This window comes from Dryobates pubescens, chromosome 6 (assembly GCF_014839835.1).
Source record: "Dryobates pubescens isolate bDryPub1 chromosome 6, bDryPub1.pri, whole genome shotgun sequence".
NCBI classification, from domain to species: domain Eukaryota; kingdom Metazoa; phylum Chordata; class Aves; order Piciformes; family Picidae; genus Dryobates; species Dryobates pubescens.
In genome coordinates this window covers 25582379-25595440 of record NC_071617.1, presented here as the reverse complement: position 1 = coordinate 25595440, position 13062 = coordinate 25582379, and the positions used below count along the sequence as shown (strand labels likewise).

The window sequence follows — 13062 nt, the reverse complement described above, 5'->3', positions numbered from 1 at the left end:
ATGGAATGGAATGGAATGGAATGGAATGGAATAGAATAGAATAGAATAGAATAGAATAGAATGAAGCAGGTTAGAAGAGACATTCGAGATCATCACATCCAACCTATCATCCAATACCACCTAATCAACTAAACCATGCAACCAAGCACCCCATCAAGTCTCCTCCTGAACGCCTCCAGTGATGGTGACTCCACCACCTCCCTGGGCAGCCCATTCCAATGGGCAATCACTCTCTCGCTGTAGAATTTCCTCCTAACATCCAGTCTAAACCTCCCCTGGTGCAGCTTGAGACTGTGTCCTCTTGTTCTGGTGCTGGTTGCCTGGGAGAAGAGACCAGCCCCCACCTGTTTCCAACCTCCCTTCAGGTAGTTGTAGAGAGCAGTAAGGTCTCCCCTAGCCTCCTCTTCTCCAGGCTAAGCAACCCCAGTTCCCTCAGCCTCTGCTCATAGGGCTTGTGCTCCAAACCCCTCTCCAACTTTGTTGCCCTTCTCTGGACACGCTCCAGCAAGTCAACATCCTTCCTAAACTGAGGAGCCCAGAACTGGACACAGTACTCGAGGTGTGGCCTAACCTGTGCAGTGTACAGGGGCAGAATGACCTCCCTGTTCCTGCTGGCCACACTGTTCCTGATACAGGCCAGGATGCCATTGGCCACCTGGGCACACTGCAGGCTTATGTTCAGCCTACCATCAACCAGTACCCCCAGGTCCCTCTCTGCCTGGCCGCTCCTCAGCCACTCTGACCCCAGCCTGTAGCACTGCATGGGGTTGTTGTGGCCAAATTTTATGAGCTTTAAGTTATTGATTTTATTACAGCATTTTTATTGCAGCCAAAAGAAATGTAGCTTTCAGTGTTTCCTGCCAACACTGTTTACCCTATAGTGACTGAAACAAGTCACAGACAAAATGACCATGCTGTCTGAAGTATGGAAATCATAATAACATTTTTGCCTCATCTGTTCTATGTTATCCACAAAGCTGCACCTAATCACTACTGAATAATACAAATTGACAACATGAAAATATTTTTATGTACATCAATTGATCAGCTGTTAAAACTACACAGATTTGACATCATAAAATAGTTGTAAAATAGTTATTAAACTAAATCAATGCAATTGTTGTTTACCAGTGAGGTAAACTAAATAAGATAAATTTGTACTTCATAAGTGTCTAATCTTTAACAAGTGTGTTTCTGTTTCAGACAATATTCTGGCGTACATGCAACCTAGTAGCATACTTCTGGCTCTGAAGACTCTTTTTTTTTTCCTTTTTCCTTTTAGTTTTATCTTCTTGCTTTGATAGTTTTACACTTTGATACTTCTACTTTTTTACTTTTACCAAGCTTATTCTATTTCTTTAAAAATTGTATTTACCTCAAAAGCTCACTAATTTTTCAAAAGGCACCATTAAAAACAAACAAGTACATTTAGCATACACATTTAAATGAAAACTATGGTGGCATTACAGGGATCATCATAGGCTTAGTAAGCATTATCATGATGCTTTGTTTCTTATCTATTAGCACATTTTCATAATAGTACATAGGTTGGTAATCTTGTTTAGAGACTGCTAGTCTCCTCTAAGTGTGCATAGATTAGGCAAACAGTTCTTACATCTCAGAATTACTCCCCAGTCACCGGGATGAATTCATGTTCCCTTCTTTTGCTCTCCTCCCAGCCTAATGACTGGCTAACAATTTCAATAGAAAGCTTCAACACTTCTTCAGAGCACACCATGGCCTGTTGGTGAGGATGCTCTCACCGTCTCCACCAACAAAAACACACTACCTGTAGCATTACCAGTGACAGAACTTTTTTCTTTCTGCAAGGTCTTAAGGCTCTGCAACAGAGCACTCAGGGACCCAAGTGGAAAGAAATATCAACCTTAAGTTCCAGAGAGGTCACAAATTCAGACACACCAAATATGCTTTGCACACCAAAATGCCCATGCTCACTACTGAGCTCTCTCACCGCTCAGGAAAAACCTTTCCTGGATCTTTCCCTAGGCATTTGTAACTTAAACTATACTGATGTACTTGTACCTGTATTTTATGACTCAGATGGGTAAGGAGGATTTAGGTATTTTCCCTAATTGCAACTCTTCTTGGTTTAGCTTGTTTGGTTGTGGGGTTTTGTTTTGTTTGTTTGTTTGTTTGTTTGTTGTTGGGGGGGAGGGGGTTGGGGATTGTTTTGGTTGGTTTGTTTTTTTCTTTTTTACCTTTTATTTTTTCTTCCCCAAAATTACCAATAATGAAGTCACCTCTCTATGAGAAATACAAAAGGATAGAAAATGGCAGAATTGCTCATATCCAACCATCTTCTCCATTTCAGTACTTTGAGATATCCAAAGTACAGAACATATACCTGGCAATAACTTATCTCAATTATGTATATTTTGTGGCCCACAAAGTCTAATGATAAAATATATTTGGCATACTTTAATTTGTTTCTTTCAAAATGTCAGTTGTCCTTTGCAATTTCTGCTGTCCTTTGTAATTTCTGATTATATTACAGTTACCACAGTAATATAATCATTATCAAGACACTAATTTTAGAGACAAAAATGTTTGAAAAACATTGTAAGACAGGAAAATATATCAGTTTTAGAACATGTTAATCTACAAAAAGAAAAGGGCTACATTGACAAAATAATGACAGGGTGATCTGGAGGTAACAGAAAAAAAATAGAAAAGAAATCAGACATGTCAAAAGTGTAACAGAAAACCAATGGAACGTATGAGAAATTTTTAGTGTGAATAATCAATATTCTGTATACAATTAAAAGAATGAATCAATAACTCTGGATAAAGGAACTCTTGAGGATGGCTAAGAAGCAGTGTGACAGAAGGCTAAACAGGAGCAAGGAGATATTATCTTCAAGTACCCAAGACATCAGATCCCAGGAAAGAGGATTTACATGGTTCAGAGCAATCTTGGCTAATCCAGTAAAAATCTGTGACGAGAATTATAGTCATCTACATTAAATGGCTGACACAGAGAGAGCCATTAAGGCTACCTACTTTTTTATGACAGAATGCCCCTTGAAGGCAATGGCAACTAAACAACACTCTTGCTGACTGTGAAACTGCAGTCTCAGTGTTGGGAAACAGATGGGAATTTGGAAAGAATTGCTTAGACCTAAGTGGGACAGAACTGCAAGTTTCTCAAACTGTCGTGGGAAGTCTGAACAATCATTTACCATTCATTTACCAATTTTGTTGGCTAAAGAACAACTCAATAGATAAACATGTGACAAGCTGAAGCCAAGACCACATTCTATATTTGTTCTATTAAATATCTGTTTCTGATAATCCTAACCTTAATATCTTACAAATACAATTTTAAATCTGTTTTATTTACAAGCTTAACAAATACTCCAAGGCGAATTGCTATTCAGACAAATCGAAGGTACATAGTATGAATCCAATTTCTGAAGAACCTATATTCCAAAGCACTTAAAAATTCAATAGGAATTGATTATTTTCTGCAAGTCTGCTAGGGACTAGTGAAAAAAAGACTATAAGGATAGATGCTTTAGACAATAGAAAATGTCTGCCTAATCCGGAAGTGTGTCTTTCAAAAGGAGGTGACTATGTACTATGAACGTTGGACAGTTGTGTACAGGGAGATGTTATGTTCTGGTTGGACTTGATGATCTTAAGGTCTTTTACAATCAGGTGATTTTATGATCTCATAACTCCTTATAAGTTTAGGAAGCACGGATTTGATTTGTAGACAGTGAGGTGGATTGAGAACAACTGAATGACAGACCTCAGAGTCTCAGAGACATCAATGGTTCAGAGTATAATTGGAGGTCTACAGCTAGTGATGATCCCCGAGGGCCAGTCCCAGCTACAGTTTTGTTCAACATCTTCATCAACAACCTGGGTAAGGGATAAAGTGTGCCCTCAGCAACTTTGCTGATGGTATAAAACTGATAGGAGTGGTTGATATGCTGAAAGACTGTACTGCTATTCAGCAGGACCTGGGCAGGCTGGAGATTTGAGTGGAGAAGAACATAACGAAATTCATCAAGGGCAAACACAGGGTCCTGCACGTGGGGAGAATAACCCCATACACTGGTACAGGTTAGGGGCTGACCTGCTGGAAAGCAACTTGGTGGGGAAAGACCAGTGAGTGCTGGTGAACAAGTTCACCATGAGCCAGCAACATGCCCTTGTGGCCAAGAAAGCCCACGGTATTCTGAAGTGCATTAAGAGTGTGGCCAGCAGATCAAGGGAGGTTCTCCTCCTGCTCTGCTCTGCTCTGCCCTGGTGAGGCTGCACTTGTAGTATTATGTCCAGTTCTGGGCTTCCAATTTCAAGAGGAACAGGGAACTGTTTTAAAGAGTTCAGCAGAGGCTACAATGATATGGGGACCAGATCATATTTCTTACAATGAAAAGCTGAGACACTTGGATCTGTTTTGCTGGGAGAAGACTGAAAGGGGGTCTTACAAATATATAAATATCTAAAGGGTGGGTGTTGAGCAGATGGGGCCAGGCAGTTTTCAGTGATGCCCAGTGACATGGACAATGGGTAATGGACACAAACTGAAACACAGGAAGTTCTGCTTGAATATAAGGAAAAATTTCTTCACTTTGAGGGTGACACAGAACTGGAACAGGCTACTCAGAGAGGTTGTTGAGTCTCCTTCCCTGGAGAGATTCAAAATTTGCCTGGATCCTTTGCAACCTGCTCTAGGTGAACCTGCTTTAGCAGGGGGATTTGAGGTAGATGATTCTGTGACTGTTTTGTGAAATTCTATAGGTTTCTCACTAAGTAAAACAGAATCACAGACATACATATTTACTGAATCTCGTCTGAGTTTCCAAGTTGGTCTTTGAGCAGGCATTTTTCTATCTGAAGTGAATCATATACTCACTTAAGAGTCAGTGTAGTAACACACACACACACAAAATAAATTAATAGGAATCAGTCCTGTAGATAGATATTAAAATGCTATGAATTTCCGAAAAACTTCTTTAGCAAGATTGTGGGGAATTAACTTCTTTTGATCTATATGGCTGCATGTCTGTAACTTCAAAGTCAGTAACTTGGTAGATAATTGAACAGATAAGTGCAGATAGATTTACAACAGAAAAATATTGTAATGATTAGTTTGGCAAAAGCAAGATACCCCTTATTGATTTCAGCTGGTGACTGATGTGAATGCATTCACAGTGTACCATACTCGCAGTACTCGCAATATCAGTTAATAAAGACTGAAACTGGCAATAGAGATTTGCACTACAAAGAAAACAACATACTCAGCTGTAGATACAAATTAGTTATAAATGTCTTTATAATAAAACCTGCCAAGTTAGCAGTAACAACTTCAAACTTCACTGCTTTGCTAGACGTTATGAAACTTGAAAATTTTTTACAACAAGGAATTATCTTGACCTGCAAATTAATTAGTTTGATTGCTACTTTTATTTTCATTCTTTCCTAAGCCTGCTGGTAGCAGTGAATTGCTTGTGAAGAATACAGAATAGAATAAAAGCATTGGACTGATCTAATGTGTTGGAGGGAGAAAAAACATTTGCAATTTATTAATGTATTTAAAAGACTGTTACAAAACTTTACAATTTAATTATCTGAAGATTATAGGACTGCTTCAGTGCTTCTGTACTGCATTAAATAAACTGTACGTGCAAGGAGTAATAAATGAAATTGTTAATTTCAGTGCATCCTTAGGGAATAGTAAGAGGGGTGGTTTACATTATGCAGAGCTCCAAATGGATTTGAATTTATATACAGTAATAAATCTTAACTACATCATTAATTAACCCTGCCTCAAGTCCCTTTTTGCCTTTGCAGTTGAAAGACACAGTGTCTATTAGGGTAACTCACCATTCATATTCTTAAAGATGTTTAGGACTGGGAGAATTTGCCGATAATAGGGCACCAAGGCTTTCCCCACCATGTCAGCTGACACCACCAGGTGCTGGAGGACTTTCAGCGTGATGCAGATAACCTGTCTGTTACGAAGGTTCAGTGCATCTGTGATGTAGAACAAACAACAGGTAGAAAGCAGAATTAATTTCTAAAATGTAGAGAGAGGGGGAGGAGTCCTTTAACAGACAAGTTTAATTAAACTGTACTCCACTGGGGATTGTAAGTGGGCCTTTATTAGCCCAGCTTTGAAAGATCTCAAAGATAGATTGCAGCCCTGGTGTTATAAAACACTGCCTTGTCTGATTATTATTTGTTCCCACAATTTGTGCTGAATCTTCAGTAACCCAAAGAATGCAGCTCATTATTCCCTCATGCTGCATGTGTAATACTGGCATGGGCCAAACAAACAATAAATAAATGCTCAGTAAGTACCATTTGGGGCCAATGGAACAGTACAAGTGCAGGACAACCTCCAAAGATTGACAACAGATACATTCTAGTGCAACAATTAGTATTTGTATGTTTGTACTCATTTATATCACGATCATTTTATTCATTCGACAAACAACTCCTACTGTTCTGAGAATCAGTACAATGAAGCAATGTTTACAGGGGGGGAAAAAATCCACACACACAAAAAAGGGAAACATATAGGATTTTTTAAAAGACTAACATCCTAGAAAAAACCCAGCCTGCCTACTTAGATTTTTTTGTTTTCAATGTCAGGCTTCTAATCTTATGACACCAAGACACTGCATAAATACCTTTTGCTTTTCTTTTTTAATTTTACTAAAATCAAGTTCATTTTATTCTCTCTTGTAATTAAAAATGAGTCATGCTTGCAATATATATAGGCTTTTCTCTTGCTAAATCCTTCTAGTCATAAAACCTCTGAAAATATGCTTCTGGAAGCAGTTATCAAATTCAGTATGCTATTATATATTAATCTAATTCTCCAGTGTTCTGTCCATTTACACAGATGTTTACATAATTGCACTCGAAAAGCAAAAGCTGCATAAGATAAGCTCACATTCAATGTTATATGTTTAAAAGCACAGAAGTACATAATTTATGATTCAGCATAACACAAAGTATGTGCAAGCAATTGGAAAAAGCTATAGTCAAGAACGGACTAAAATTTGAAGAAGAGTTATTAACAACTTCAAGAACTGCATCTTCACACTGAAGTAATAGGATTCAGCATTTCTTGCACTAAGTTTTGGCAGCACACAGCAATGTTGTTTCATAAGGAATGAAGAAGTATTCTCACACTGGAGCAATGTCAGTTTTTCCACCTCTTTTAGCAAATGCACTGTGCTCCACCCACTTGTGCCTCTTACCACATGCCTGTTGAGTGTTAAAAACCAGAGGCAGTGCTTCAGAGCTAAGGCAAGGCAGACTGGTTGCAGAGTCAGCTCTTGAAAATCAGCTGTTAAGTAAATTCCCTTCATGCCTCTTTGCATGAATATGAACAGCATACTAAACCTACTGCTAAGCAAGAGTTAGAAAGCCCAAGGTATAAGGAGTACTGTATTGCCTCATTGGGTAATTCCATGTTAAAGAAGTTTTATTACATGAAAATACAGACTGAATTCCATAGTTCTTCTTTGCTAGTTTCTGTTGTAGTCATCAAACTACATTTTATTTCATATTGTGGCTGAAAATTTTAGTGTGTGGACAGGGACTCCATCAGTGCAGCTGCTCACACTAAGCTCCAGCAAAAGAGTTGGCTATTGCAAAATACGCTTTCATCAGAAGAAGTTCTAAAACTGTTTTAGCAAAGAGAGATCTCCAGATACAATTTTAAAGATTACAGCCAAATCGCAGCCAGAAACAGAGGAACAGGCATTAGTCGTTTTCTCAAAGAAGTGCCTGGAAGAGGAAGCTCTGGAGTACCAACATATAGATTTATTCATGCTTAAATTATCACACACAGAAATAGTAGCTAATCAAACTAATAGGGAAATTATCACTAATACTTAAAACTTTCAATACAATAATTACTAGTTATTCATACAAACAATAATTCATATTTGCATTCATTCTGTTTGAGCAAATTAATCCAAACATGAATAATTACTCGTACAAACACTAATATTTGACTTAAGAGACATAAAAATTAATCAATCATAGCAGAAATCATAGCTTCTTAATCTTTAACCAGCAAATTGTACTCACTTCCAGGAATAGTTCTTCCTGATGATAAAAACTGTCCTAAAAGGTGAAAAACCTCAGTTTTAGGCATGCAGAGTTATCACATAAGTGGAAATGGGTCTCCAACAACCCCTAGGATGATTTTTTTTTCCGCTTAACTCAGAAAGGTTTCAGAATTTCCTAGGTTTGGAGCCCTATCCTGTGCAAAGACAGTTCTAGCCTGTGCTCTGAGTGGAAGCCAAGACTGTCCTGGTAAAGATTAATTCCTTAATAAAATTGAGTGTGAAATATGCCTCGTGACTGAGAAGGCATTCCAATGGGTGCAGCGCACTGAACACATACTGAATCCAGAAGAAAGTTTTCAAAGAACAGCTCAGCAGAGAACCTGTCATGAAAGTTTTCTTACATCTGAGTCCTGCTGAAGGAGTGCTTGCTAGAACTTTAAATAGTAATAAACACAGAAAGATTTTGTGCTAGAAAATCAGCTGGATACTTGCCCCACCTCCTTCAGACAGGGGCATTCCATCCTTCATTTGACACACAAAATAAAAGGCAGAACTTGCATCAAAGTTTTGAGTGCTAAAGTGAAGTCTATGGTATAATCAAAGAGCAGAATTTTAGCCTGAAACCCTTCAAATCTCAGAATTCTGAAGTGTGTGTTAGGGAAACACTTGTAAATATCAAAAGCAAGAACAAATTGACTGCAGAACTGTTGTTATTATTGTTAAATATTTGGACTGTGGCATGCATAGCAGTCAACCAGCTCCTGGCTTGATCATATTAAGCACTATATAAACATTTAATTAGAGACAGTTCCTGCCCCAAGGATACATTAATTTCAAACATATGTTTAATCTTTTAAAAATGTGGCAATTATTTTCTGTGTACCATGACCACTGCAGACCATTCTCCCACATGAACCAAAGGAAGAAAATTTTAATGTAGCGTTTGAAATAAGTACATTACAACAGTTTGAAAAATGTCAGTGATATTCAGAGGTGAAGAGAAATGGAAGAAAGTAATAGTATTCTTGCACAGGAATAAAGTAGACCATTTAGGACTCTTAATATGGTACAGCTACATATCCCTAAAGGAGGAAACATATATCTAAAGTATTCCAATTTAACAGCATGCTGGGTTGCTGTCTCTTGACCATGCTGTAAGACATAGATGACCAGTTTGCTTCTCAGTTAAAGGTACCCTTCCAGTCCCTGAATGGTTGTTAGAGGATTTCCTTCATTCATTGACATATATTTCTCTTTTGGTCTTCTACTCTACATGCTATATGAGTTACAATTCTTTTAAGCAGCAACTTTGAAAAAAAACACAAAACCAAACCCCAAACAACTACAACCCAATAAATTGATTCTGTTGCTTCATAGTTCTGATGTTTTCTCCTTTAATGGTATATAAACCGAACAATTTTGCTTGTCATTAGGATACATACTTTTCCTGGAGATTCCCCAGCTTAAATGATTTCTCAGTCTAAGATTTTAATGAAATATTTATTTCAAACTTATTTTGTAGCACTTCAGTGTTACCAGACAAGGATTTTCTGAAGCTAATTGCAACTTTCTTAAAGAAGAGAATTTCAAATTGTCAGTAGGTTAAGTATCTGGTATAAAAGTTCAGTATCACAGTCAGCTCTGAGTTTCTATTCTTCAAAGTCACACAAAGAAAGAAATATGAGATTCCAAAGCATATTTGAAACACTGAATACTTTTGAGATGGAAGATTTTCATAGTGCTGTTCATTAAAGCTGTTTATTAGCAATGAGCTTATATAAGATAATCATTCATTAACAGCTTCAGTGAATTTTGTCCATGAAGTTTTATTGGCAATTGATGTCAATTGGGAATTTTCTTTTGTTAATTTCCTGTAAGAGCAGAGACTTAAGCTATATGCCACTTCTTAGCTTATCATTTTATTAGACAGAAGCAGCTTACATATGAAGCAACAGAAATAATTATTTTAAAACACTCAAATCTTTTGCTTGAGCAACACTTATAAGAGCTCAAAGAAAAAGACCTAAAAGCTATGTTAGTTATTTTTAATTTTTATATTTTGCTTTTATGTGTCACCTTGAAAAATTCTATTTTAGTCTCAGATGTCGCCTATAATAAAAGTCCGAATTCCCATCTCTGAGATTGATCTATTTTATAAGCCAGGAAACATGACAGCATTTCTCCCAGTATATATTTGTCATGGTTCAGGCCCAGCCAGCAGCCAAGCCCCATGCAGCTGCTATACAGCTTCACCCCCACCTCTCCAACCCCAGTGGGAAAGACAAAGCCCCATGGATTGAAATGAAGACAGGTTAAAAGAACAGCACAAAGAGAAAACAAGAGAGAACAATAATACTAATGAAACAATATATACAACAAATGATACAAAATACAGCACTGACTAGTATGGTCTGGATGAGCATGGACATGGACCTGGACCTGGAACTGGAGCTGGACCTGATCCTTATCCATCACCCACACCTGCCCAGCCAGCCCTTGTAAAGTAGGCAAGAGGTGAGTTTGGTATCAAATACCCATTGGCTGGTTCACGTGGCTGGCTTGACCATGGTCCCTCTTGTGAAGGGAAAAGCCCAACAAACCACAAAGCAAAATCTTATCCTTTTCCTAAACAAACCCAGGACCACAGTGGATCTATTGCATGATGTATTTTTACAGAAGAGATCAAACCAGAACATTCTTCCCCAGATAGCATATTGATAGCCTAAACTCACAGAATCAAATCAGATTCACCAAACTTCTATCTCTTATCTAAATATTAAAGTTTAGATTTTGGTAGTTATGCTTAAAGTTAAGCTGATCATTTAATTATCTTTATTTTGCACTGGCCTTTAATTATAACCAAACCTTTTGAAAAAATATATCTGTGAGCCTATGTTTAGAAATGCCCTGGTAGTTTCTATCTTCTTTTTAGGTCATATAATCAAAGGTTTAAATTAATTTTGTTTGCATTCATATCTCCCTTCAAACTGGTAAATAAGGCACCTGTTTTAGACAATTCTTTTAGACAATTATTTGAAGCAGAACAAGAAAAATAGAGCACATCTGCTGTAGGACAAAAAACACTCAGGATGAAGATGGTTTGATTGTTGTGATCTACCTAATCTTGCTGATTAAGGGCTTTTTTTCTCCAATTCACAGTCAGGTTTTTAGACTGGGTAACATGAAGGGTTTTCAAAATTGATTAAAGTTATATATACTCACAGATAATTTTGTCTAAAACTTTCAAAACACGTAGTACTTAACTACCTGAAGAAACATAATAGAAATATTGTGCTCATTTTCACAGAACATTAAGGAAAGCTGTGAGAAAACACAGTGTTTCAATCAAAAGTGAATAAAACTCAGAATAACAACTTTGTGTACTGTACTTTTTCAAAGTCATGTAAGATTGTGATCCAATTTACAATCTAAGTGTACAGATAGTTCTTATCAGTTCAACTGAAGCAGTGATGTATTGGAGGGAAATGATAGGAAATAGAAATAGGTTGCAAGGTTTAAAAACCTTAGGCCAGTTTTGTCATCAAAGGTTTTGTTCTGTAAATCCAAAACCTTTACTTGAAAGAAAAAATGATCTATCAGAATGTGGAAGAAAAAGTCACTGGCTTTTCTTTAAGCTTTGGTTGTGTTTGTAACTGTAGCACTTCATCAGCACTGATGAACCTTGAATTCCATTAACACTTGCAGGCCCTGTTTAATTAACTAGTATAAAGAACACACTGAGAATCAAGTCCCCAAAACCTCGGTTTTCCAAGTTTCCATCTATTCCTTGATGTACAATCATTCCCCTGTGCTGCCTCAAGCTACTAACTACACTGAGTACCCACCCTCTCGAGGAAATCAGCTTTGTTATCAATGAAGGGTAATAGAAGTTTTTAAAAAGATTTCAGGGAAGATTTGGTGAACCAAAGATGAGCAATTTATACCTGTACTGCAGAAATTAATATCGTGTTCTAAAAGTATTGTAGGTCCTTGAAGAAGAATGTGGACAAGAAAAGTTTGATAATGTAGTTTTGTTAGACTTCTGAAAGGCATTTTGTAAGGTTCCTCACTGAAAGCTTTTGATAGGAAATGAGGGCAACAATAAATGGCCACAGAGAAGCAGTATCACAATCCACATTTTACAAGCAAACAATGTGCAGAATAAGAAAATAGAAATCAGTTTAACTTAGAAATTTTTCAAACATTACAAATAACTCTGTAGGTGATACTGAGGGAGGACTGTTCTGTGCATTCCTCTCTATCTGACTCACAAAAAATCTGTTTCCCTTAATGAAATATGTTCAGCAAATTTTAAGGCATCCTTGGTATACTGTGTCACAAAGGGATTCTTAACAGCATAGAAAAGGCCTTGAAAAGGAAAAATTCAGTGTTCCTTAGGATGGAGATTGTTCTTTTTGGACTCAATCAGAAGTGCTGGTCTGCTCACTGCAATTAGAAACAATACTATCATGTAAGTTACAATTTAATGCACAGACATAAGCTTTATTGGCTTCTAGGCTTAAGTTCAGTTTGCCTACATGTCCATTTTAGGATTCACAGTACAGAACAAAAAAGATTCAGGAAAGTGAGTGATTCAAGAAGCTTAAGGGTTTAATTTCACATTATTTTCTTCATTTACAAAGCTATATAAAGATGTTCTTACTGATCCTGACTACTCACTCGCTCCAGCTTCTGCGCTACTGAGTACTACTTCGTTGGTGACAATGCAGCCATGAACTGTATTATGGAAATTAACTGAATTTAAAAACAACATCACTCTGAAAATGTTTTGGGTTTATTGTAGATTTGGTGGTTTGTTGTAATACATCTAGATGTGTAGTTCATTGAGCTGCTCCACAAACAACTGCATTAGCAAAAGTTGGTTGCAATGAGCTGGAACGATTGGTCACATTGTGTGTGAAGAGGTTGGAAACTCCTACAACTATGCTGCCAGTAAAGACAATGTAGACGGTATCATGCTTGCTGCTTTTGAAAGGAGTGC

The 13062-nt window shown here is 37.3% G+C and overlaps 1 protein-coding gene across 1 annotated transcript in view; it reads right to left on the bottom strand.

The window, feature by feature from the left end:
- The window catches only part of PACRG (parkin coregulated), a 221252-nt gene that overhangs the window by 88814 nt on the left and 119376 nt on the right, over positions 1–13062 (bottom strand). The window contains exon 5 of the mRNA XM_009898923.2: positions 5857–6006. Within this exon, the coding sequence (XP_009897225.1) occupies positions 5857–6006 (150 nt within the window). The remainder of the gene's footprint in view (positions 1–5856; positions 6007–13062) is intronic.